The following is a 23,751-nucleotide window of genomic DNA, read 5'->3' as shown; positions in this document are numbered from 1 at the left end:
ATTCAGGGTCTCAGGAGCCAAATGAGGAGCGTAATGGAGCACCATGGTCTGCAGGTCTCACTGTAGGAGAGGGAGGAGCTCTTTCACTGCAGGCAGCAGCAGAACATGTGTAGCAGGTAAAGGGCACAGCATGGCCTGGTGGCATCTCCAGGGCTCTGTGTCCTCCTGGCTGGCGACAAGCTAAAGCTTCCTGGAGGGGACACCCGGCTTTCCCTTGGGATCAGCAAGGAATGGGGCCCTGCTGGAAACACCAGCAGCCTCTGCTGTTGTCTGGTGCCAGGCACAAAGGGAGCCCAGGGTCTGTCTCAGAAAGGCATTTCCAGCAGGGCTCCTCTGGAGCAGGCTCTGACAAAGGGGTGGAGGCCCAGGGCTGGGCAGGGACGTCCAGCACAGATCCAAGACTGGATCCCTGTGGACCAGCACAGGGTGGGTGGGTCTGATGTGCTGTGGAGAGAGGACAGCTCAGAGCGCTCAGGGGAGAGGGGTCAGGTGTCAGAGCGTGGCTCAGTGAGGGCACAGCGCTGGGGTGCCTCCTCGTCCCGCCACAGAGGTGGGCAAACCGGCTCCCAGGAGGAACCTGGCTTCTGCCTCCAACCTAAACCCAAAGCTCTCCTGAGGTTCAAAAGGAAGCCCCCAAACACCTCCCTCATACCTCCTCGGCAACAGAGCAGAGACCCGTGAGAGTCCCAGGAAAAGCCCCACCAAATTTTCCAGACGCAGAAGGCTCAGCAGAGCTCAGGAAAAATCCTGCCCTGGCCCCGCACGTCCGAGGTGAGGAGGGCTCAGGTGTGCCCACCTCTGGGCTGGGCGCAGCACATGCACATGCAGTGGGCAAGCAATGAGGCAGGTGTGGTCGGGGCCGGGGCCCACCCCCGGTGGGGCTGCACAGGGAGCCTGGGCGGTGCCGGCATGGCCGGCCCCAGCCCCTGGTTGTGTTCACTCCCATTGGCAGCTCCATCTGGGATCTCTGCTCACAAAGGGGACCACCCAGGGAGCAGCCCTGGATTTGAGGCCAGGATGAATCGTTCCTGACGGGGCCACCACAGACACAATTTGTGCAGGGAGGGTTCAGCCTTCCTTTCTGCTCAGCCCCTCTCGGGGTGGGCAGGCACAGGGCTGGTGTGAGTGCTGGCTCCCCCAGGCAGCTCAGAGCCTCTTGGCCCCTGTGGGGTAGGATGGCAGCCACAGTGCTTGGGGAGCCCCAGCCCAGCTCTTCGGGGCTGCAGGAGAGCTGGGCAGGGGGGGATGAGGCAGTTTGGGTCAGGCAGGAGCAGAGTGTGGGTTGGGTGCCAGCAGGAGGATGGGACTAGCTCCACAGGAGAGGAGACACAAGGTGAGGACATGGTGGGGTCAGGAACAAGAGCAGAAGCCAAGTCATCCCAGTGGGCCAGGGGCTCTCCTGCCCTTGGGAGGGCTCTTGCTCACAGGCACGATCAGGACCACCTTACTTAGTGGGATAGAAGATGCCACAGCTGATCCCCAGCTGTCTGTTCCTCGGGCTCCTCCAGCACCCAACCCCCGGCCCGGTGCATCTTGTATTCCAGTAAATAGGGTGACAGACGGACTTGTTTTGGGAAGGATGGACAATATGATGGACCAATGAGGACTAAGATACTCCAGAGAGAGAATACCTCCTGCTTGTGCCTGGGGGTTGTTTCATGCTCCGGCTGGCAGCAAAGAGAGAGTTAAAAGTAACCAGCAGGGTCAGTTGAGGGCATTTGTCACAAACACCACAGTTAAGCTGATAGGCTTGTAGGGACCCCCCTCCCCTCCCAGCACGGGGCTGAAATGGGCTGGGACAGCCCAGGGACCAGGGCAGGATGGGGTGGGCTCTGCCCAGGCAGTGATGGGCACTGATGTGCTCAGCCTGTCCCCATCCCCATCCCTGTCCCAGAACCAGGCTGCTCCCAGGTCCAGCCCTGCCTGGGGATGAGCCTTGAGACCACATGGAGGGCTCTGGGGAATCCAAGTTAAGATGAACCCCTGTGACAGCTCCACTTCCACCGGTGGGGCCAAGAGCCACATCCCAAGGGTCCCACCAGCCTGGGCCACAGCTGACACCAGTATGGCTGCAGGGACCCTGCCCCGAGGTGACCCTTCCTGCCTGCAGCCCAGCCCTGCTGCCTGTCTACTCCTCCACCCCCACCCTATTCTGCCCACCTCGGCTGTACCTTCAGCTCCTTGATCTTTGTCGGGGTGGTCACCTCCTCATCCTCTGTCTCAGAGCGTCTCCTGCTGCCAAACTCACCGTCCTCATCCTGCTTCTCACCCTCTGGTCTGGCATCGTGGTTCTCGCTGACAGAGGCTGGGCGTGAGAACTCTGCCCATGGAGGACAGCCGGGTCACTGCAGCCCTGCCACCCTGCTCCTGCCCCAGACCCCTGCCCCCTGCCAGCTCTGACAGCCTGGTCACTGCAGCCCTGCAGCCCTGCCACCCTGCCCCTGCCAGCTCTGACAGCCGGGTCACTGCAGCCCTGCCACCCTGCTCCTGCCCCAGCCCCCCTGCCCTTGCCAGCTCACACCCAGGGCAGGTAGTCCTAGGAGTCCCAGGGTACAGGGGAGCGGGTGATATGTCCCTGAGCTTCCTGACCTCAGCCCTGCCATGTCCCCCTGTTCATGCACAGTCTGTGCTACCCCTTGGGGTGGGGACAGCCCCTGTGCCACGGGGATGAGGCTGGGGACAGCCTCCAGAAGGAAGCCTGATGCTGCTGTGACCCTGCCCAGCGAGGCCGGGCAGCTTCCCCTGTTCCTGCCAGTGCAGCAGCATCCCCCTGTCCCCCGTACCTCCGTCCAGGCTGCGGGACATGGTGTAGCGTTTGCTGGAGGAGCGCTCGAAGAAGGGCGCGGGGCGGTCAATGAGGGCGCTGGCCTGGCGCGTCTGTGCCTGCGTGCGCCCGCTGTACCGAAACTTGGAGCCCATCACCAGGAAGCCCTTGGGGGGTGGCTCTGGGGACACCAGCCTAGGGATCACAGAGGTGGGACGGTGTCAACAAGCCCCAGTCAGGCCCCCTGGCACTGCTCCCCACGTGCACCCACTGCAGCAGAAGTAGGAATGTGTCTGCCTACAGGAAAGGAGACCTGGAGAAGGTCTAGAGAAGGTGCCTCACCTGAAGAAGGTGTGATGCTCTATGCAGACCTTCCAGAGCCTCTTGGCTGAGCGGTGGTTGGGCAGCTTGAAGCCAATGGTGCTCTCAAACTGTTCGTACTTGGGGGAGACAGAGACAGTCTGTTACAGGCACATCCTGCCCCGGGGGACATGCCAGGACCTTGCCAAGGTCCTCAGGTTCCCCTGGCAGGAGCTGTGACCATGCAAAAGACCCTCAAAAATCTTCTTCAAATCCATGGTGGGATGGTCCATGCCCAGCACCATGCCCAGCAGAGTGATGGGATATACCCCACACTTCTGGTTAAGCACTTTCCTCAGCTGTAAAAGGCTTTTCTGTGCAAGACAAATTCCCTCAAGAAACAAAAAGCTTTTACAGCTGTTTTGGTCTGAAGGCATCACTTCCGTGTGTGCTGTCCTTGCCCTTCAGCTTGCTGGAACATGTGAGTGGAAATGCATTTTCCTACCATAAATGAGTGAAAATAAAGACTGAAAATTAATGAAAAAAACTTGTGAAGATTGGCCCTCAACCCCCATTCCTGCACAAGCTCCCTATACCAGCAGGGTCACAGTGTGTGTCAGGGATGGGATCCTGGCGTCCCTCAGCTGCTGAAGTCATGAGAAAACAAAAAAGAAAATCCATGCCACAGGAAATGCGCTCTCTCAGCCAGCATGGTCATAAATGTGGGATCCTTGGAGCAGAGGCCGGAGCCAGGTGAGGAAATCCTCACCATCAGCCTCAGGACAGGTACCCAGGGGCTGCATCAGCACCTGGCACCCACCTCCCCTGGGCGGATCTTGATGTAGAAGTTGCTCCTCTTGTAGGAAATCTTGAGGATCTTGGGCCACGCGAAGCGGTTGATGCGCAGCCGGTCCCTGTAGATGAGGAGGCCATTGGCGCAGACGCCCAGCATGATGTCGATGCCCTCTGAGTCCTGAAGGGGACAGGAGGGGACAGGTCAGCAGCTTGGCAAGAGCCAGCCTGGCCAGCGGTGCCACATCCCTCCTGCAGAGTGCTGGCTGGCAGAGGGAACACTGAATTCCAGGCTGGTGGAGCTTGATCTCTGGTGCTTCTCTGGTGCCACCCAAAGCCATGCCAGGAACCTTCCCTACAGGAGGAAAGTGGGCAGGAGCAGGCTGGGAAGGGGCAGCACTCTGATGGCCCCCAGCCCTGTACCTTGGCGTGGTGCAGGTCCACCCCGTACATGGAGAGCTTCTTGGCATTCTCCAGGAAGTGGATCTCTGCTTCCCCGGGGGTCATTCCCCTGCAGGGAGACAGAGAGGGGGACACGTGGCTGGGCGCCCCAGGGGTGTGGGGCAGCTGTCCGTGCTGTCCCCTCCCGGGGCTCACCGGTAGGTCTTGTGCAGCTCCATGATGCGCTCCTCCAGCTCCCGCGTCTGGTTGGGGGCAAAGCGCAGCTCGCTCACGTAGTTGCCCACATGCTCCTCGGTGTCGTGGTCACCCAGCTCGGCCTGGACGGCATAGGAGCCCAGCAGGGCGTGGGTCACAAAGGAGCAGGGCAGGCGGCCCGTGATGATGTCAGCACGGAGCTGCAGGCACAGGTAGTATCTGCCGGAGGGGCAGGCAGTCAGAGTGGGGCAGGGCAGCAGGCTGGGGTTCCCCAGGAACCAAACTGGTGCCCCCCCAGGGCAGGCTGGGGTTCTCCAGGAAGGAGACTTGTGCACCCCGCAGCAGGCTGGGACTCCCTGGGAAGGAATCTGATGCCCTCTGGAGCAGGCTGGGACTCCCTGGGAAGGAGGCCCATGGTCCTCACCTGGTGATGTCCTCTGTGAGCTGGGCAGGGTCTGGAGGGTAGAACTTCACAGTGAAGGAAAAGTTCCAGGGCCCACCTAGGGAGGGGAGAGAGCAGTTCAGGACAGCACCCATGGGGCTGCACACAGGACACAGGAGCATGCATGTGTCGACTGAGAAGCCTGCTGCTCCCTCCAAGCCTTGCACAGGGCAGGGACAAGAGAGCTCCAGAGGCTGCCAGGGGCTCAGCACTTGGGACTCCAGCACAACTTCTGGGGAATTCTCCCCAGAGATCTCGGGACAGCAAGGCATCATAACTGCAGGAGCCACAAGCTCAGTAAAAGCCTCCTGTGTCCCAGAAGGTGACATCTTGGGCAACAGCTCTTCTGCCATCCCAGCAAGGCAATACCATGGCAAATGCACCCCAGGACCTCTCTCAGCAAGGCCCCCCAGTCTCCCTACCATCCCTGTCCTCCCTGCACGGGGCAGGTGGTGTCCAGACCAGCACCAAGTCTCAGACAGCTCTCCAGTGGCACAGACAGAGTCCTTTGTCCCCTTGCCTCTCATGAGTAAGAGAAGAGGTGGGTAACAAAGAGCTGAATGAGCAACAGCATCCCTGTCCCCAGGCCAGCTGCCAAAGGTCCCCTCCAGGGCAGGAGGGGAGCTGACCTGCCACAGGACAGTCACACTGAGCCATCCAGGAGCCGCATGGGACACCCCAGGGCTGGGTAGGATGGACCCTGCCTAGGCACTTACTGCGGATCTGCTTCTTGATCTCCTTGGAGGGGTCCAGCCAGTTCTGCAACGAGGAGACAGCAGGTCAGGGGGGCCCCCACCTTGGAGGGGGTGGCTGCAGAGGGACCCCCCGTGCTCACCTTCTGGCTGTCCGAATCACAGAAGGTGAGGCCGAAGTAGTCCTTCTCCAGGAGGTTGAGGTGCTCGCACACCATGTCAAAGAGCACCTGCCCTCGGGCGTGTTTCTGTTGGAGACATGGACAGGATGATGGTCAGCTGGTCCCTTGGACTCCTGGACACCCTCCAGGTGACCACCAAAAATGCTCTCACCCAGCGCAGGCTTCATCACATCCCAGCCTTGCAGCCCCAGGATCACCTGTGTGTCCCTAAAGCAGAGCCAAAGGGTGTCCCAGGGCTGCAGAGATGGGGCATCCAGGTCCCAGGGCTACAGGGATGGGCTCCTGGTGGCAGTGGTGGCTGGATCCCCCAGCACAGCATAACAAGAGCCACCAGGAGCCAGGAGCATGTGGAGTGATGGAGAGCACTCTTGGTGCAGCCACTGCCAGGTGCCTGAACTGCCAGGCAGAGCTCTATCCCCAGCCACTAAGCTTCTGACTGACACTGTTTTCTCTTATGAGTAGCTGCCACATTTGGTTTCACTGGGCTGATATTCCCTGCAAGGGTCTTTCTTTCCAGATTTTTAACTAATTTTGAAATTTCAACTTAAATTACTATTTCTGTGTGTGTTTTTCTCTAGGAGAGAGGTACTACAAAGCTGTCCTAGGATGAGTCCTGTCCTTCAGGACTCTCTGGACTGGGCAGGGTCCCAGGAGTGTCACCTCCTTGGTGCCAGCACCAGGCCCCCAAATCTGGGACTCACCTCCACCTCACACTCGTACTCGGATGCATCAAGCAGGGTCACTCTGCACAGGGCACTCTTCACTTTCTTGGTGGTTTTCTGAGGTGACTTCTGGGTCTTGCTGGGAGTTGTTTTGTCAGAGAGCCCATCAGTCTCACTGTAGTACTTGTCCTCCATGTCTGTGCCCTGGAACAGGGACACACAGAGGGCTACCTGGCACCACTGCCTGAGGGACACATGGGCAGAGGTGGAAGGCTCTGCACAACAGTGCAGGGCAGCTGCGGATGGACCGTGCCCAGCCAAAGCCAGTTCCACCAACCCACACTGCCAGCATAGCCCAGCTCCCTGGAAAACGGACACCTGGGGTCAGTTTGGCACCCAAATCCTCCCTGCCCAACCACCAGGGCAGCAACTCATCTCCCCAGCAGCTCCACAGCCAACACTGGCTGCAGCCGGGGCTCGCAGCCGGGCCCGGGGCAGCTCAGCTGGGGACACGGCACTACTCCCTCACGGTGGGGCCAGCAGGGCCGTTCCCACCACACCGGCACTCCCCACACGGCTCCCGCGCCCCGTCCTGCCTGCAGGAGCTGTGCGGACAGCGGGGGCAGCGGCAGAGCCCAGTCAGTCCCGCCTAAGGGGCTCCTCTCGGGGCTGCCCCTTGGGCCCAAGGGCCAGGCCTGCCTCCCGCACCACGGCCAGCAGCGACCGGTGGCACGGCCCCTCCCGTGCTGCTCCTGTCCGACCCCTCTCACGGCCCCCGGCCGACACCCACTCACCGGCTCCATGTTTCGGGTGTCGGGCTGCGCCCCGAGCTTCTCATTGGGGTCGGTGTCACGGCCGGTGGGGCTGGGCGCGACCGTGGGGCCCTGGGCGGCCGCCTCCAGCTGCTGCTGCGGAGTGTCCTCCTGCGCGTTCTTCACCTCAGAGCCGGGGCCTGTCTCCGTTGTCATGACTGCCGGTCACCGCGCTGGTTACCGCCACCCGGGGGAGAGACAGCAAGTGTCACCCGGGGCTGGGGGATACTGCCCGGGCAGCCGGCTGGGATGCCCTGGCTGCTCGGGGGAGGCTGGGACAGGCTTGGGATGTGCCCATCTCTGTCTCACACGGATCCACTGCCAGACCCCAATTCCTGTCCACTCACAGACCCACTGCCAGAGCCCGGCTCCCTGTCTGTGCCAAGAGCTGGCTTTACAAAGGGCTGGTGGCAGCAGCACAGGGCACCAAGATTTCATACTCTGAGCTGGAGGACAAGAGCCACCAGTGGAGAGGGCCACCAGTGACAAGGACCCACCTGGTCATGCCCCATCCCTGCACAGCAGGCAGTGGAGTTGCTCTGACCCCCTGCTCCCACACCCCTGCACTGGCTGGAACCTTCACTTGGTGTTTTCTAAGAGTGGGAGGAAAAGGCAGGCTGTGAGTCAGGGGAAAGGCTGCAGTGACACAGGAAATGGCAAACACGGACAGCTCCACAGCTCGCATCCGGGCTGGCTGGTTTGCTCCCCTCTGGCCACCCCAGCAGCAGCAGCAGCACGCCAGGTTCCAACGGCCAGCCTGGGACCCTGTGGATTCCTGCCTCCAACCCCAGCTGCCTGAAAAACAAACCCAGGGTCAGGAACAGGGAGGGGAAGGCACTTTCCATTCTGACATGCTCAGCAGCATGTTTTTGGAACCTTTATGGTTTGGAAACCTTTTATGCCAACACAGCAAGGTGTCCTGGGAGGGTCCACACTCCACAGGTCATGGAGCACCCTTTGGACCATGACTCACTCTCCACTCAGGCTGCTCAGGCCCTGCCAACTCCCCACCAGGCCATGTCCAGCTGTGTAGCACCTGCTGGGATCATCCCTACCTGAGTCCGAGGGCTGTGGCTGCACAAGGTGCACAAGGTTGGAGCATCTGTGACCCTGTGGTCATATCACCCAGCCTGCCCACAGAGCAGCCACACCAGCAGCCCTGAGTAATGCCTGCAGATCCTGCTCTAATTCCAAACCTTGCCATGGGTAGGGACACCTTCCATTATCATAGGGTGCTCCAAGCCCTGCCCAACCTGGCCTTGGACACTTCCAGGGATCCAGGGGCAGCCACAGCTTCTCTGGGCACCCTGTGCCAGGGCCTCAGCACTCTCACAAGGGAAAACTTCTCCCCAGTATCCCATCTAATCCTGCCCTCTGGCAGTGGGATGCCATTCCCCCTTGTCCTGTCCCTCCATCCCGTGTCCAAAGTCCCTCTCCAGCTCTCTTGGAGCCCCTTTAGGCACTGGAAGGGGCTCTGAGTTCTCCCTGGAGCCTTTTCTTCTCCAGGTGAATGCCCCCAGCTCTCCCAGCCTGTCCCAAAGCAGAGGGGCTCCAGCCCTTGGAGCATCTTTGTGGCCTCTCTGGACTCACTACAGCAGCTCCACATCCTTCTGATGTTGGGTCCCCAGAGCTGGAGGCAACTCTGCAGGTGGGGTTTCACCTGGGTGGGCAGAGGGGCAGAATCTCCTCCTCACCTCTGCCCACGCTGTGGGATCAGCCCAGGGCAGGATTGGTTTCTGGGCTGCCAGTGCCCATGGCCAGGTCACATCCAATTTGTCACCACCAGCACCCCCAAGTCCTTCTCCCAGGGCTGCTCCCCACGCACCCAGCCCCAGCCCGTGCTGGTGCTGGGGCTGTCCTGACCCAGGTGCAGGACCTTGCACTTGGCCTGGTTGAACTCCATGAGGTTCATGTGAGTTCCTCCAGCCTGCCCAGGACCCTCTGGGTGCCCCATCCCTTGTGGATCCACTGCACTGCTCAGGCTCAGCTCAGTGTCACCAAGATTCACAAAGAAACCCATCCTACACCACAGCTCCTGTCCCACTGCTGCCCTTCAGGTGTCCTCAGCCGTGGGAAGATGTGAAACCTTCCCAAGAAAATGACTAAAACTGGCTCTGGGGGTGGAGGGAACGGAGAGGAGGTGACGGAGAAGACAGGGAGTCAAGCCTACGCCTTCCACCGGATTCGCAGCTGGGAGATCCCAGGAACATTCCCCTCCCATGCCTGCACTGGCTGGGTGGTCACCAAGAGGCCTCAGTTCACACCCAGAGGCCCAGGATGTCAGCCCCTTGTGCCATGGCCGTGTTCTCCTGGCCATGACAGGCCAGACAACCCACCCTGAGCAGCATCAGCTCCTCCTGACAGACCCCACTGCTCAGACAAGGCCACCAGGAGCTTTCAAAGGTCACGAGTGGTTTGTTTTATCCACAGAGGAAACAGGGCTGCTTTTTTCCACTGCAAATTCAAGCAGCTGCTCGCTCCAAGCCCTGGTCCCTGTGTGGATCATTCCCAAGCACTTCCACTTGGATCTCAGTGTGTGAATTTTTAATCAACGTGAAATCTCTAAAATGACAGTGCATCACTTTGGGCCAAAAACATGCTGAGTTTTTCACTTGACATTTCTAAACTTTCTTCCCTGCAGTGATCCCTGAGGAAATGAGGGGGTTTCTTAAGTGTAGTAAGCTGGGAATTCATCCCACCTTACTTCTGCATCTTGAGCTCCAATTCCAACCTTCTAATGGTGTGTCAGGAACCTGATCCCAAGGACTGCCTTCCAGCTGAAGCCAGTGAGAGCTTGGCACAGCAGTGCCAGGGTGGCAGAGCTCTGCTAAGGGAGCCTGGCAAATCCCCAGGGACCATCTCCCTGCTTCTGGGACAGGGAATCCCTCAGTCTCTGGCCTCCGAGTCATGCTGGGGAGGCTCTGGTCCCTACACAGGGTCATTGCTGGGGAGGAGGAGCACAGGAGCATTGCACAGTAGCTGTTTGAGGGAGCCAGGGCTGGCAGGGGCAGTGGCTGCAGGCATGGCCCTGCTGCAGCTGAGTCCTGCAGCTGCACAGCCCTGATGGAGGGACCATGCTGGCACTGCCACGCTCCCGGGCAGAGCCACAAGGGCCACATTCAGGAGCTGTTCCCAGCCTGCCCTGGGGCTGACTGGGAAGGCTGGGGCTCCTCCAGCACTGCCACTCAGCCCAGTGCTGCTGCAGCCCATGGTCAGCCCCAGCCTGGCAGCACCAAGCTCCTGGGGACACTGGCACCTGCAGTGGGACGCTGTCACCCTTTGTGGCAGCCTGGTCACCTGCACCCAGGGCTGTGGGAGAGGGACACTAAGGCCCACATGAGCACCAGCACCCTGGGGGCACCTGCAGGCTCTACAGGGACCTTGAGTACAATCAGGGTGAAACCTGTCCAGCCCCTTGTCCCTCTTTTTTCCCATGGCCTCTCCCATGGCCCTCAAGAGCTGCAGAAGGAGATGTGGTCCTGGCAGCAGCTCTGTGCCGTGGGCAGGAGCTGTCCCTGATGGGAGGGGGCAGCACAGCACACCCAGGGAGCAGCAGCCTTGAAGCTCTGCCCATCCCACAGCACCTTCCCTGTGCAAACTCAGCTCCTGCTGTCCCAGCAGAGACCCCGAGAGGCCACAGGTTCAGGAAGGACACAGGTCCAAGAGTGCTGCCAAAGGCACAATTTCACTGAAATATCTGCTGTCACAAACCAGTAAAAGAGGTTTACACAACTGCATTGAACTTGATGGAGTTCTAAATTTATTTCTTTCTAAATATTTCCTACAACGGGAGCAGGACCCTACCCCTCTGGGCACCAGCCCTCCCAGCACCCAGCCTTGCTCATGCCTGTCCCACTAGAGCAAGTCCCATACTGAGGCTGTTGGAGGCAGTGGGCACAAACCCCCAGAGCCTGCCCTGTGCAGGGCAGTGGCCAAAGGGCTCCTCCTGGCACCCACAGTCCCTGGTGCCCCATGCCTAGTTTTCAGCACAAGCCCAGCCTCCAGCAACGGCTGGCTCGATCCTGCTGCAGCTGGAGCCCAGAGCAGGGGGATGCTCTCCTCAGGGGAGAGGGCTGGAGCCGGATGGAGCTCCTGGCTACCGGATGGAGCTCCTGGCTACCGGAACAGGCAAGTGGGAACGGTGACTGCAAAGGAAGCCTCAGCAGGATCAGAGGCAGACCTGCTTGTCATGCCTGGAATCTCCTCCCATCATCTCCCTGCCTGCTCCTCCTCCCCTTGGTGTTTTCCTCCTCCTTCCCCTTCAAGCCTGAGTGTGGATTTCCCAGCTGCTGTGCCCCAGCACTTTCCCAGCATATCCCAGCTCCAGCCGCTGCAGCACTCCTCTCGCAGAGCCTTCCCTTCCCCTCCCTACAGCTTGCTCTCCCCCTCCCTGCCCAGTCACTCCCAGCTGCTGGGCTGGTCTCCAAGGCTGAGCATCCCCCTTTTCTCCCGGGTTCCCCCTTACGCTCCCTGCAGAGGCTCTGCCCATCCACGAGGCTTTACCTCCAGAGCATCTCGGTCCCAGGCAGGCAGCAGCCGCCTGCTGAGTGCCCAAACGGGGCTCCACCCGCTCCAGCTCAGGTGGGGAGCACAGAGACGGGTGACAACCCAGTGACCTCCACCCCTACCCTTGCCAAGGGCCCGTGAGGCTGATGGTGGCAGCAGAGCCCCCATCACATTGTGGGATCATGCTGGGTACAGATGCTGCCACAGAGACACAAGGACAGGGGGGCACACTGTGGGGGTGGCAGTGGCTGCATGGCACAGGGCAGTGGCTGCAGGTACCTGCCAGCCCCCAGGCAGAACGGAGATGCTCACTGGGGGACCCAGCACCCCAACCGAGCAGGGCTGAGCTGGCAGGGGACAGGGGCACAGGCAGTGCCTTGCAGCCAACCTGGAAACCTGAGGGGAGCCCGGTGGGGAGTCCTGGGAATCCTCCACAGAAACAGCAAACAAGGAAAGCAGCCCCAAAGCCCCGACAGCACACAGCACCCTGAGCCCCAGTGCAACCCCCGAGCCCTAGTGCCACCCCTGGGACCTCACCCCCCAGGCACAGGACATGCAAATCCCCAAACCACTCCGCAGTGCAGCCTGAGAGTTCTCCTGTGCTGCTCTGCAGCAGGGCCAGAGGATCATATGAGCTGTTTATGGTGAAGGGGCGGGGGAAATCAGAAACACAGGGGATCCCCTGCTTCTGGAGACTGAACCCTGATCTCCTCATGGGGGACTGGCACGGGCAGAGATCTGCAGTGTCCCAAGCTGTAAAAGTGCCCCATCATAGAATCATGCAGAACCATCAAGTTTGGGAAAGACCTCTAAGATCAAGTCCAAGCGCCCCCATCGCTCCCAGGCTCCAGGAGCCGCATCCTTCCCAGCCATCCCCAGGCACCCGCTGCTGGCTGAATGTAGGGCAGCAGTGGCAAGCAGCAGCAGCAGCAGCAGCAGCAGTGGGGCCGAGCACCGTGCAGTGCCCGCGGGGGGCCCTACCTGGGTGCCAGCTGCCCATGGCTCCAGCGCGGCTCAGCCTGGCTTGGCTCATCCCGGCACGGCTCAGCCCAGCTTGGCTCATCCCGGTATGGCTCATCCCACCAGGCTGACGCTGCATCCGAGGCAGCGCCTTCTGCAGAGCCGCCTCTTCCCACGCCCCACGCAGTGACGGATGGAGGGATGGATGTGCACTGCAGCCGCAGCCGGCATGGGATGGGATGGGATGGGATGAGATGGGATGGGATGGGATGGGATGGGATGGGATGGGAGCTAGGAGCGGGGCTGCCTTCCCGGCCCAGTGCCGGGTGCCCTCCCGTGCATGCTGGGCGCGTCCCCCAGGATGCCGGTGCCAGCCCCATCACTCCCCGTCCCTGCAAGCACCTGACTCATCCCAGGCTGGGCACTCCTGCCGGGATCCTTCCCTGCGCACACCCGGCAGGGAAGGAGAGCTCGGCTGCACATCTCTATGCCAAGGTAACTTGGCACTGTCCTGCGTTCCCCAGCCCTGCCATGGTCCTGGGGCAGCAAACACTGTGCTGCCATCCAAACTCAGCACCCCACTCGCCTCAGGCTGGGCTGAGCTGTCCCAGCAGCGGCAGCTGAACAGAGGCTCTTTCACCGGCCCTGCCCAGGGGGAAGGGCCAAGTGGGACACCCTGCACATCCCTGTCTCCAGGGCACGCGTCCCCTCCTCATCCCCTGGGAGAGACAGCCCCATGGAGCAACACGGGAGGGAAACTGCAGGGTGCTCGCACCCCACAACGCAACAGGGGGTTCCTGTAGCCCAGCACTGACCCTGCTGGGCAGAGGGACAGCTCCTGCTGGCAACGGGGACACCCAGAGCACAGGCAGGGACACAGGCGGGGTCCCGGAGGGCAGGCAGGGGCTGGAGTACCCTGAACAGGTGTGGGCAGCCTGCTGGGAGCAGCGGTGCCCAGGCAGGACCCACCAGTTCCAGCACACGCTGATGGGAGTCCTGGGCATGTCAAGCCATCAGGAACCCAAGGGGACAAAGCACAAGTCTGGGGACTTGCTGGGAGACCCCGTCAGGCTCTGGCTGTCGGGGTCCAGGCACTCACTGTGTGGGTGACTACACTGGGTGCAGAAGGAGAAACCCAGACTGCCCAGCTGCTCACCAGTATGAGCTCCCCAAGTGGTACCCATGGGTTGGGATTCTCATGGACTGGCCCACAGTCAAGAACATCAGCCCTGGGGGAACCAGATGGGCAGGGAAGGGGTCCCAGCCTCCACAGCCCTCCCTCCAAGCCCTCCCGGGGCTGAGCACCCTTCACAGGGACTCCTGAGCCACTGAACTGGGACAGCTCAGGGGTCCCATTCTGAAACACAGATGCCTGCAGCCAGGGAGAACCAGGAATCCCACCCTTCCCATCAAACTCATACTCCTCCAGAATCCTTGCCTGCTCTGCACCCTAATCTGACACCTCAGCAGTGCAATCCCCACAATTCAGGCAGGCCTGCAGTGGGGCTTGCAGCTCCCCCACACCCTGCAGCCCCCCCACATCCTGCAGCCCCCATGGGAGCACCCACTGTGCCCAGGCAGCCTCAGCATCCCCGATGGCACTGCCAGCCCTGAATCTCTCCCTTTCCCAACTCTCCAGGAGGGTGCAGCCACTGGGGTTTGGGGCTGGGGGCTGCTCAGCACTGGTCAGGGCTGGTGTCACCCACAACTGAACAGAGTCCCTGCTGGCTCCATCAGGTAGCCTAGGTAAAAGAAGGGCAGGAAGGACCTTCCCTCCATCCCTGGCAGGAAGCAATGATGGACCCAGAGAAAGGGGCTCAGGCTCTGGCCTGGCTGGAAGGGACCCACTGCGTCCACTACCCACTAACTGCAGAGGGGCCTGTGGAAACTCCTCTTGGCTCCAAAGATCTTGGGAAGGGTGGTCTGGCACTGGCACAGGCTTCCCAGGGCAGTGGTGGAGTCACCATCCCTGGGGGAATTTAAAGGACATACAGATGTGGCACTCTGGGAACATTGTGTGAGTGGTGGCCTTGACAGAGCAGGGTTAAGGGTTGGACTTGACACACAGAATTCCTTTCCAGCCTCAGTGGTTCCATCACTGGTGAGGTCCCCAGGGTGCACAAGGACTGGGGAGACCTGAACACCTACAGGTTCCAAAGGGAGTCCTGCTGTCACTTGAGCCTTGTGGCATCAGCACCTTCACCATGCCCAGGGAGGACCTAATGTGCCACTGTGCCCTGCTGAACTCCCGCACACTGCCAGCCAGAGGCCCCTCCACAGTGCTCGAGAATTGGATCTCAGGCCTGGGGAGGCTGGAGGCTCCTCTGCAGGTCACCTTGCCCAGCCCCTGCTCTATCAGGGCCACCCAGAGCCAGCTGCCCAGGATGTGTCCAGGTGGCTTTTGAGTCTCTCCAGGGATGGAGACTCCACCACCTCCCTGGGCACCTGCACCAGTGCTCAGCCACCCTCCCAGTGCAGAAGTGTCTCCTGAGCTCCGAGGGCCCCTCCTGTGTGTCACTTGGTGCCCAAGGCCCCTGGGGCTGTCTCTGGGCACCACTGAGTAGAGCTGGCCCCATCCTCTTGGCACCCTATGGACAAGCTCCCACCTTTCCACTCCAAGGAGAGGCAAGTGAACCCCTTGGGTTGGCAAAGGCCAACTCAGGCAGCACTTTGGAGGGGGAGGCAGAGCCCAGAGACCTTCATGCATTAGGGATGAGGCCAGCAGAAGGACGCGCCATCCATCAGCCACGGTGCCACCCCCCAGAAGAGCCCCCCAAACTGCCATGGTGACAACAGGCTCAGCAAGGACCTGACTAATTTCTGAGTCATCCCATGGAGATGGGCCTGGGCCTGATTCTGCACCTCCTCACCCACCAAGAAACTACACCAAGATGCCTCCTGGGGGAAGGAGCAGTTTGAGGGCCCCACAGGTGCTCCCCCTGCCCCAAAAGTGCCCCCCAAGCAAGCACTGAACTGAGCTCCTGCATAGGCAATGCTGCTGCAGAGTCCTCCCTTGCTCCTGCCGACCGCACGGCACCGTTTCCTCCCATCCCTGTGATCCCACATGGCACAGGAGGGCACTGCCTGCATCCCCCACTGCCACCTGGAGCATGATTTGGTGACTCAGGCAGGGAAGCAGAGCCAGCTCCCTCGGACCACAATGGGAAGTCCTGGAAGCTCAAGTCCTGGAAGAGGTCAAGGCTGAGCTGGGCTTTGGTTTCAGTTCAGGGGCCCAGGAAGCCCTTAGATCCCTGCAGAGGATGCTGTGGGGGCAGAGACGCACCAGTCCCCTCCCTGCACCCTCACCCTGGCAGAGCTGCCTGCCATCCTTTTGGAGGCATTTGGGAACCTGGGGGAAGGCAGAGAGCTGCTGACAGAGCCTCTGACTTCAAGCACCAACATGTTCCTCATTAATTTGGTAGCAATAAAGCTGGGGTGGAGGTAGGGGAGGGCAGGCCAAGCTGTGCTGGAAAGGCTGAAAAATCCATTGAAAAACCTCACCTGAACTAGCCCTGGGGACATCCCTCCTTGGACACTCTGGCATGCCCACAGGGAAGGAGGGAAGTGTTGGGGGCACTGCTGAAAGGGGCTGCCTCACTGCCCTGCATTCCCAGCAGAGGAAGGGCTGGCACAGCTTGGGGCCAGGGGAAGGAGGGCCTGGAGCAGGGGGTACATGGGCTGGGCCCTGGGCTGCACCAGCCCTGCTCAGGGCTGGCCATTGGGCCCAGGGGTACAATGACTCTCCCTGGGGGGACCAGACTGGCCAAGAGCTGCTGCACTGACCTCGTGCTGGGGGAAAGGACTGTCCTCCCTGTGTCCCCTCCCTGAGTTCACCCGGTCCTGACAGGAAACTGAGGCACGTGGGGCTCAGTCAGAGCAAGGCACCCTCCTCGCCCCTCACCCAGCTGCCTATACCCAGCTGCCATCTCAGGCTCCAGACAGGGAAATGCCTCATCAGTACCTGAGGGTTTCAGTCCAGGTGAGGGCTCATCATTCCCTGTAACCTCCAGCCACCAGAGGCACCCTCAGGCACCCCAGTCACACCCAGCCACAGGGAGACACTGTCCCCACACGTGTCCCTGCTGCCCTCCCAGGGTGAGCAGGAGAAGGGAGGATTTGGGAGGCCAGGAGCTGTGGCATGGCCCACCTGATCCACACCCACACCAGTCTTTTCCCAAAATACCCCACTTGGACCACTTGTCCTTGTCAATGTCTGCTCAGCTCTGTCCTCAGCACCTGCCTCAGAGTACTCACTGAAGGGGCAGCTCTTTGAATATTTGTGGGGTTTAGCCCAGTTCCCCATTTTTGGGATGCCTGACTCACACTTTCTGAACATCTACAGACACCAGGGCAGGCTTCCCTCTGGTTCCTCCCCACCTGACCCTCTCCCAGCCACGTTTGTCATGGAGAGGGGACCCTGTGGCTGCTCAGCCACGAGCCCCATTGCCACCATTGACAGACTGGACCAGGACCAGGACCCTGAAAAACCCCAGAGAGTCCCCAGATGAGACTAAATAACACAAGCATGTGCAGCACAGGCCCCCCGTCCATGCCAGGAGTCCACACCACACTGAGGAACAGGGGTAGGGCCACTGACTCATGAGGTTCATCAGGACAGGAACACCAGGGAGCAGCCTGTCCTTGCGCAGGACCTCCAGCTCCAAGGAGAATCTATAGGGCAGATGAGGAACCTCTGCTGTGCATGGAAACATGCCCTGGAGCCCACGGCACAGGGACCCCAGGACGCTGCAGGGAAGGACACAGACCTCTGTGGGAGCCCAGGCGTGGGAAGGAAGAGGATTTTCAGCTTTTGCCAAGGCAAGGGCAGCTCAGAGGCCTCGGGGGTCTTTGCTCAGGCCTCACAGGCAATTATCAAAGATAAGAGACAAAAGTTTTTAAGGGAAGGGATGCAAGAGGGATCAGAGTGGGGAGAAGAGAGAGTAAGTGAGCTCGGAGCTGCAACAGGGTGGGAAGCAGCACATGGGCTCCTTCATCAGCTCTGACCTTCCTTGTAGGGGACACGCTGGGACAGTGGGACACAGAGGGGACGCAGGTGCAGAGGAGAAGGTACCTCAGTCCTGCCCCAGGACCGGAACTGCACTGCAGAGAACCCCCCCAGCCCAACCCAACCCCCCCAGTGCTGCCCACACCGGGGTCCTGTCACGTCCCCCTGCCCCAGAGGCAGGACATGCAGTGCCATGTCCCAGGTCCCATGGGACAGGGGTGTCCCACTGCTCCAGGGAGCCTCCAGGGCCTCCCATACAGCCAGGCTCACTGATATCCATCCTTGTGTTTCCCGGTTTATCTTGGACACTGCTCCAGTGCCTGGGGTCCCCACGACTCCCTGGGCTCTCGCTGAAACAAAGCTCCTCAGGAGCTGACACAGGACCAGCATCCAGGGGAGGACCACGGCCAGACATCCTCTCAAGCTGGCCCACAGCAGCCTTGGCAGAGATGGATGGCAAGAGGTCCAGCCTGGAACAACCTTTCTTACCTGGATTTGCCTCTGTTCTGCTAAGAAAACATTTCCCCAGTCTCACTTCTGTACAAATGTACAGCAACAGCATTTGTGTCCCCACAAAGCTGAGGAGAATCCTTTGGCATCCAAGGGCTCAGACACCACAAACAGCCAGACTGAGAACTCCTCAATGACTTGCAAAATGCAACCAAAAAAGCAAAGCTCCCCAGTAGCTGTGCTGGATCCAGGACCCTGGCAGCTCCCTGTTTGGGGGAGAATCCCCTTCCCCCAAGCAGCTCCTTGTGTAGGGTAAACCTCGAGGGCACAGAGCAGAGGTGCCCAGCCCTCCCCACTCTCCATGGAGGAGACAGAGAGGGGACAGGCCATGCCACCAAGCCTGAAGGAGCAGGAGTGGAGCTGCCCCATGCCCACCTCCACAAGTCCCACATGCTCCCAGCCCCCCACCAGCTCCCCCCATTCCCCAGGAGCTGGGACCCCTCAGCCCCAGTGCTGCTGCAGGTGAGAAGTGCCCACACCCCCTCGGCTTTACACCCATTCCCTCCTGCTTAGCACCCTTTAACACCCTTCAGACGTTCTTGGTTGTCTCTAAGCAGCGACCAGCCCTGCCCAGGCTGCTTTCCCTGTCTGTTTGCAGTTCAGGATGTATTTATAATGGGTGGTTTATCCACATTAATGCAGCGTCACCACCACACAGTCACCACTCTGTGACCTCTCCTGCATAAACCCCAAAGCACCAAAGTCCCCAGACTTGCCCACAGCACCCACCCCTAAACCTGAGTGTTTGAAACTCTGTCCCGAGTCCTACAGCACACGTGTGGCTTAGCTGGCTTCCAGCTGCTGCAGGGAAACTGGAACTTGGAAATTTCCATCCTCTGAAGCATCTCACAGATACACAAAAGGACTAAAAGGGTGTCAAAGGAGATTGAACAAGAGCCAGGAATAGCATCCAAGGAAGGACCGTGTCCAGACATCCCCCTTGAGCTGGCCCACAGCAGCCTTGGCAGAGATGGATGGCAAGAGGTCCAGCCTGGAACAACCTTTCTTACCTGGATTTGCCTCTGTTCTGCTAAGAAAACATTTCCCCAGTCTCACTTCTGTACAAATGTACAGCAACAGCATTTGTGTCCCCACAAAGCTGAGGAGAATCCTTTGGCATCCAAGGGCTCAGACACCACAAACAGCCAGACTGAGAACTCCTCAATGACTTGGAAAATGCAACCCAAACCCCACCACTACCAGGATTCAGCTTGGCACAGGGCAGCTGCTCTGCAGAAGTCCTTCAGCAGGAAAGCAGAGGCTGGAAGCAGCGGCCTGACCACACACTGAGGATGCAGAACAGCCTCTGACCCCACTCTGAGCTGCAGCACCAAACATGGGCCAAGGCCCTGAGAAGATTGTACCTGTGGGCAGTTCTTATGGCTCCAGGTGAGAGTATCTGAGCCCAGAAAGGACATGGAAAGATGCCCAGGTAAGACTTTTGATGCATGTGCTTGGGTTGGTTCAGAATAGATGAATGAATTTCAGCCTGGAAAAAAGAAGGTTCTGGGCAGAGCGTGGAGCCTTTCCAGTGCCTGAAAGTGCTCCAGGAGAGCTGGAGAGGGACTGGGCACAAGGGATGGAGTGAGAGGACAAGAGGGAATGGCTTCCCACTGCCAAAGGGCAGGCTTAGATGGGATATTGGGAAGAAATTCCTCCCTGTGAGGGTGGGGAGGCCCTGGCACAGGGTGCCCAGGGAAGCTGTGGCTGCCCCTGGATCCCAGGAATTGTCCAAGGCCAGGTTGGACACTGGGGCTTGGAGCACCCTGGGCTAGTGGAAGGTGTCCCTGCCCATGGCAGGGGGCGGGATAAGATGAGCTTTAGGGTCCCTTCCAACCCAAACCAGTCTGGAATTCCATAACTCCTCTCCTGCACCACCACCTGCACCAGGGCTTTATCCTCCTCAGCTTAGAGAGTTGTTCTCCATCTCAGCAAACCTCCCTCCCCCCCTCCAGATCTGGGCTGTTGTCCCTGTCTCGAGCAGCCAGGGCAAAGCTCCTTCTGCCTTCCCACTCTTGGAAGCTCTGAAGCTCCCCACTGTCCCCAGGCCTCCGTGACCCCCATGGCCCAGCCCTGCAGAGACCCAGTGACAGCGACAGCTCAGTCCTGGAGAAGCCAACAGCCCTGGGGGGTCACAGAAGCCTCTACAACCACTGCCCAACCAGTAGGACCTGACTCCAGCCCAAGTGGGCAGTGCCTGCTCAGGTCCATCACTTCCAGTCTTGCTCCTTCCCAGGGCTGATCCGGAGGCTCTCTGAGAGCAGCAGGTCTCCAGAGCCCTGTGGAGCTGCCCAGGGAGGTCCCTGCACCACCCAGCAGAGGCAGCTGGGCACCTGCTGGGAACCAGCCCCACCCATCCAGTTGCTCCTCCTGCCTGCAGGGCTTGGCTGCTCCCAAGGGAACAGAGCCTGCTGCCTGCAGCTGCATGGACCCTGGGGCTCGCTTCTTCTCTCTGCCTGGCTCCTGCAGGTCCCTGTTAGCTGGGGCAGCACAGCTTTGTGATCACAGCACTGAAATTTGCCTCTGGTGCAAAACTTTCTCTGACCTCTCATCCCCGCACACTCTTCTCAAGCCTCCTCTCCCTGCTCCCTCCTCAGGTCCAGCTGTTCCCTCAGTGCTCCCCAGGGCAGTCACAGAGATGGGTATTTTAGCCCCCAAGTCTTTTCCCAGACAGTCACAACCTCTCTTGTGTTCTTCATTCACACTAAAGCAGGTCCCTGCTGGCCTCACACTGCCTGCCACCGGCACCTCAACTCTTGCAGGAGCAGAGGGACACCGGGAGAGGCTGTGCTTGTCCCCTGCCACCATCACCCAGCTCACCCCACCCTCCCTGCAGCCACCAAGTGCCTGCAGGCATTGTCCCTCACCCCACACACCCATCCCTGTCCCCACAGCATGAGCAGGGTCAGGGCCACACTGCCCCAGCTGCCTCCGAGTCTGCTCCCTCCCATCCCTTGGCCAGGAGCATTTGGAAGGCTGTCAGAGCAGGAGAGCACGTTGGTCTCCTGCCCAGCAGGATGGGACTGAGCTCAAAACCATCACACTGGGAACATGAAGGGCAGCATGAAAGGCAGGAAGTGAGCATTCCCTCTTCCCCTCAGCCTGTGAGCAGGTTCACACCAGCCCAGGTGAGCTCTGTCACCTTGTCCTGCCAACCTGACCTCAGCTGTCCCACCCCACGGCTGTCCCACCCCATGGCAGCACCAGCTCCTCATCTCAAGTGCTGTGCCCAGTTCTGGGCCCCTCACAAGAGAGACCTCGAGGGGCTGGAGCGTGTCCAGGGAAGGGAACAGGGCTGGGGAAGGGGCTGGAGCACCAGGAGCAGCTGAGGGAGCTAGGGGGCTCAGCCTGGAGAAGAGGAGACTCGAGGGGCACCTTCTGCCTCTGCACAACTCCCTGAAGGGGCTCCCAGGGAACAGGGACAGGAGGAGAGGGATCGGCCTCAAGTTGCACCAGCAGAGTTTTAGACTGGATATTTTGAAAATTTCTTCACTGAAAGGGCTCCAGGCATTGGAAAGGCTGCCCAGGCAGGTGGTGGAGTCCCCATCCCTAAAGGTGGTCAGGAAATGACTGGATGTGGCACTCAGTGCTACAGTTTAGTTGACAAGGTGGTGATCAGTCACAGGTTGGAGTCGATGACCTTGGAGGTTTTTTCCAGCCTGAATGGTTCTGCAGCTCAGCAAGGGAAGAGCTCAGAGGTCTGAACCTGCTGGGGGAGGAAATCACCATGGACTGATCATGGGAGGCTGCTCCCAGGGAAACCACTGAGACACGTCCACTCCTGTCCCTCTGGTGCTGATGACAGGTCCAACCCAGCCTGCCTGACCAGGGAGGGCGGGAAGGGCTCCTCCAGGCTGGCTGGACCGGTCCCTTCCTGGGGACAGGCCCTGCAGGGCTTTGCTGACAACTTCAGACACCTTTGTCCAGACAGGTGGGTGCTGTCCTGCCCTGAGCCAGCCTGGCAGGCTCGAGCTGTTGAACTGGTGTGCCCAGCTCCACTGACCTGACCAGGGATGCTGAGCCAGGGAGAAGGAGCCAAGGCCTGGCTGAGGCACCCCTGGAGCAGACAGAGCAGACAGCAGCTTGTCATCGCACAGAGTGTGACAGCTAGGGTGGAGCTGCCAAGTGAACAACTGGGTCAAGTGGGGAAAAACAGGAGAGCAAAGGCAGTAAGGCTGGGATGATCTCATAGGAACACACTCACATGAGGGCAGTGATCCTGTGTGACAGCTCCACAAGCTTTGGGATCCACTACCCAAAAGGAGCCCGTGGCGTGGAGCTCTCATATCTCCCTGCTCTCCTGCATCTCCCAGCCTTAAATGACACGTGTTGAATGTGTGTTTGGGCAATTATGGATTTACATTATGTCAGCAGTTGCCAGGAGCCCAGACATCTGCTTGCTCATCATGCCCGAGCCAGGCAGCATGGAGACATCTGACCCTGCTGACAGGCAGCAAAGGGCCTCCCTCCACATCCTCCCCTGGCACCATCACCTGCAGGGGATGGGCAGTGCCCTCCTGCCCCAGTGCCAGCCCCTGATCCAGGGTTAATGGAGCAGCCTGAGCTTATTCCACAAAAGGACGCCCTGGAAGTGGAGATCAGCATCCCTGCGACTCCAGAGCATTGTGCCACATGTAAAAAATGAATAATGAGAAAGTTGGGGGGGGGAAAGGAAGCCACCAAATTGACAGGGAGTCATCCCCCGAGCCAGGCTGGAGTCAGGCAGCCATGGCAGCTCACCATGACAGCTGCCAGGGCTGAGAGCAGCCAGGGCAGAGCCCATCCCGAGAGACAGAACCCTCCTTCCAGCTTGCTCTGGACCCAACCCTTCTGGCACCAGGAAAAACCAGGAAAGAGGAGCATGGCCTCTGCTGCATCCCAGGGGGATGGGCCTGAGGCGTCTCCTCCTCCTCCTCCTCTGAGCCCGCCAGGATGCAAAGGCAGCGTCCTCCCTGCTCCCCCTCACATGGCAGGACATGGTCCTTTTGCCAGGCATGGGAAATTTGGGGTCACTTGAAGCAAGGTTTCACTCCCACCCTTTTGAGTGACACCTCCCAGCTGAGTAAACAAGTCCAGGAATGAGTTGCTGTGTTCCCTCAGAAGCCAAGAAACACCTTCCACAACCTCATTAACGCCCAAATGAAGATGTCCCAGCTGGCGGGGGGACAGCCCTGCGTCAGCCCCTGAGAGCACCCAGTGCCTCTCCAGAGGGAAACACAGCCCAGATAGCACAGAGCAGGGGGAGGGAAAAGCCAGCAGACCCCACAGCCCCCAGTCCCCCCCTGGTTTCTCCCTCTGCTCCCACCGGGGCAGGATGGGACCAGCAGCACCACCACAGCCATCATGTGCCACCACTGAGCCCTGGTGTCACAGCACCTCCCTAGGGTGTCCTGCCTGCTCAGTGCTCTGGGAACTTTCCTGCTTTCCTTGGCACCACAGGCCCCTCCCATCTCACCTCCAAAAGCCAAGCCCCACTGATGCCCTCAGCCACACCAGGGCCTTGGCTAGACCTGCCCAGCAGCTCCAC

The 23,751-nt window shown here is 60.0% G+C and overlaps 1 protein-coding gene across 11 annotated transcripts in view; it reads right to left on the bottom strand.

The window, feature by feature from the left end:
• EPB41L1 (erythrocyte membrane protein band 4.1 like 1) overlaps positions 1 to 23,751 on the bottom strand; it is a 63,201-nt gene that overhangs the window by 20,321 nt on the left and 19,129 nt on the right. For 8 of the 11 annotated variants that reach the window (XM_053992586.1, XM_053992588.1, XM_053992590.1 and 5 more), the window contains exons 3-14: positions 7,226 to 7,416; positions 6,471 to 6,635; positions 5,731 to 5,835; positions 5,612 to 5,654; positions 4,878 to 4,953; positions 4,454 to 4,672; positions 4,280 to 4,367; positions 3,885 to 4,037; positions 3,107 to 3,204; positions 2,784 to 2,959; positions 2,172 to 2,320; positions 1,632 to 1,667 (exon numbers count right to left, since the gene is read on the bottom strand). In XM_053992586.1, coding sequence (XP_053848561.1) covers positions 1,632 to 1,667; positions 2,172 to 2,320; positions 2,784 to 2,959; positions 3,107 to 3,204; positions 3,885 to 4,037; positions 4,280 to 4,367; positions 4,454 to 4,672; positions 4,878 to 4,953; positions 5,612 to 5,654; positions 5,731 to 5,835; positions 6,471 to 6,635; positions 7,226 to 7,399 — 1,482 coding nt within the window. In that variant the 5' untranslated portion in view covers positions 7,400 to 7,416. Of the gene's footprint in view, positions 1 to 1,631; positions 1,668 to 2,171; positions 2,321 to 2,783; positions 2,960 to 3,106; positions 3,205 to 3,884; positions 4,038 to 4,279; positions 4,368 to 4,453; positions 4,673 to 4,877; positions 4,954 to 5,611; positions 5,655 to 5,730; positions 5,836 to 6,470; positions 6,636 to 7,225; positions 7,417 to 12,730; positions 12,816 to 23,751 lie in introns of those variants that run through there. The other 3 variants (XM_053992589.1, XM_053992596.1, XM_053992587.1) reach the window with 2 other exon arrangements.

Source organism: Vidua macroura, chromosome 17 (genome assembly GCF_024509145.1).
Source record: "Vidua macroura isolate BioBank_ID:100142 chromosome 17, ASM2450914v1, whole genome shotgun sequence".
NCBI classification, from domain to species: domain Eukaryota; kingdom Metazoa; phylum Chordata; class Aves; order Passeriformes; family Viduidae; genus Vidua; species Vidua macroura.
The sequence above is the reverse complement of the archived record's forward strand: the minus strand, read 5'-3'. Positions and strand labels throughout refer to the sequence as shown.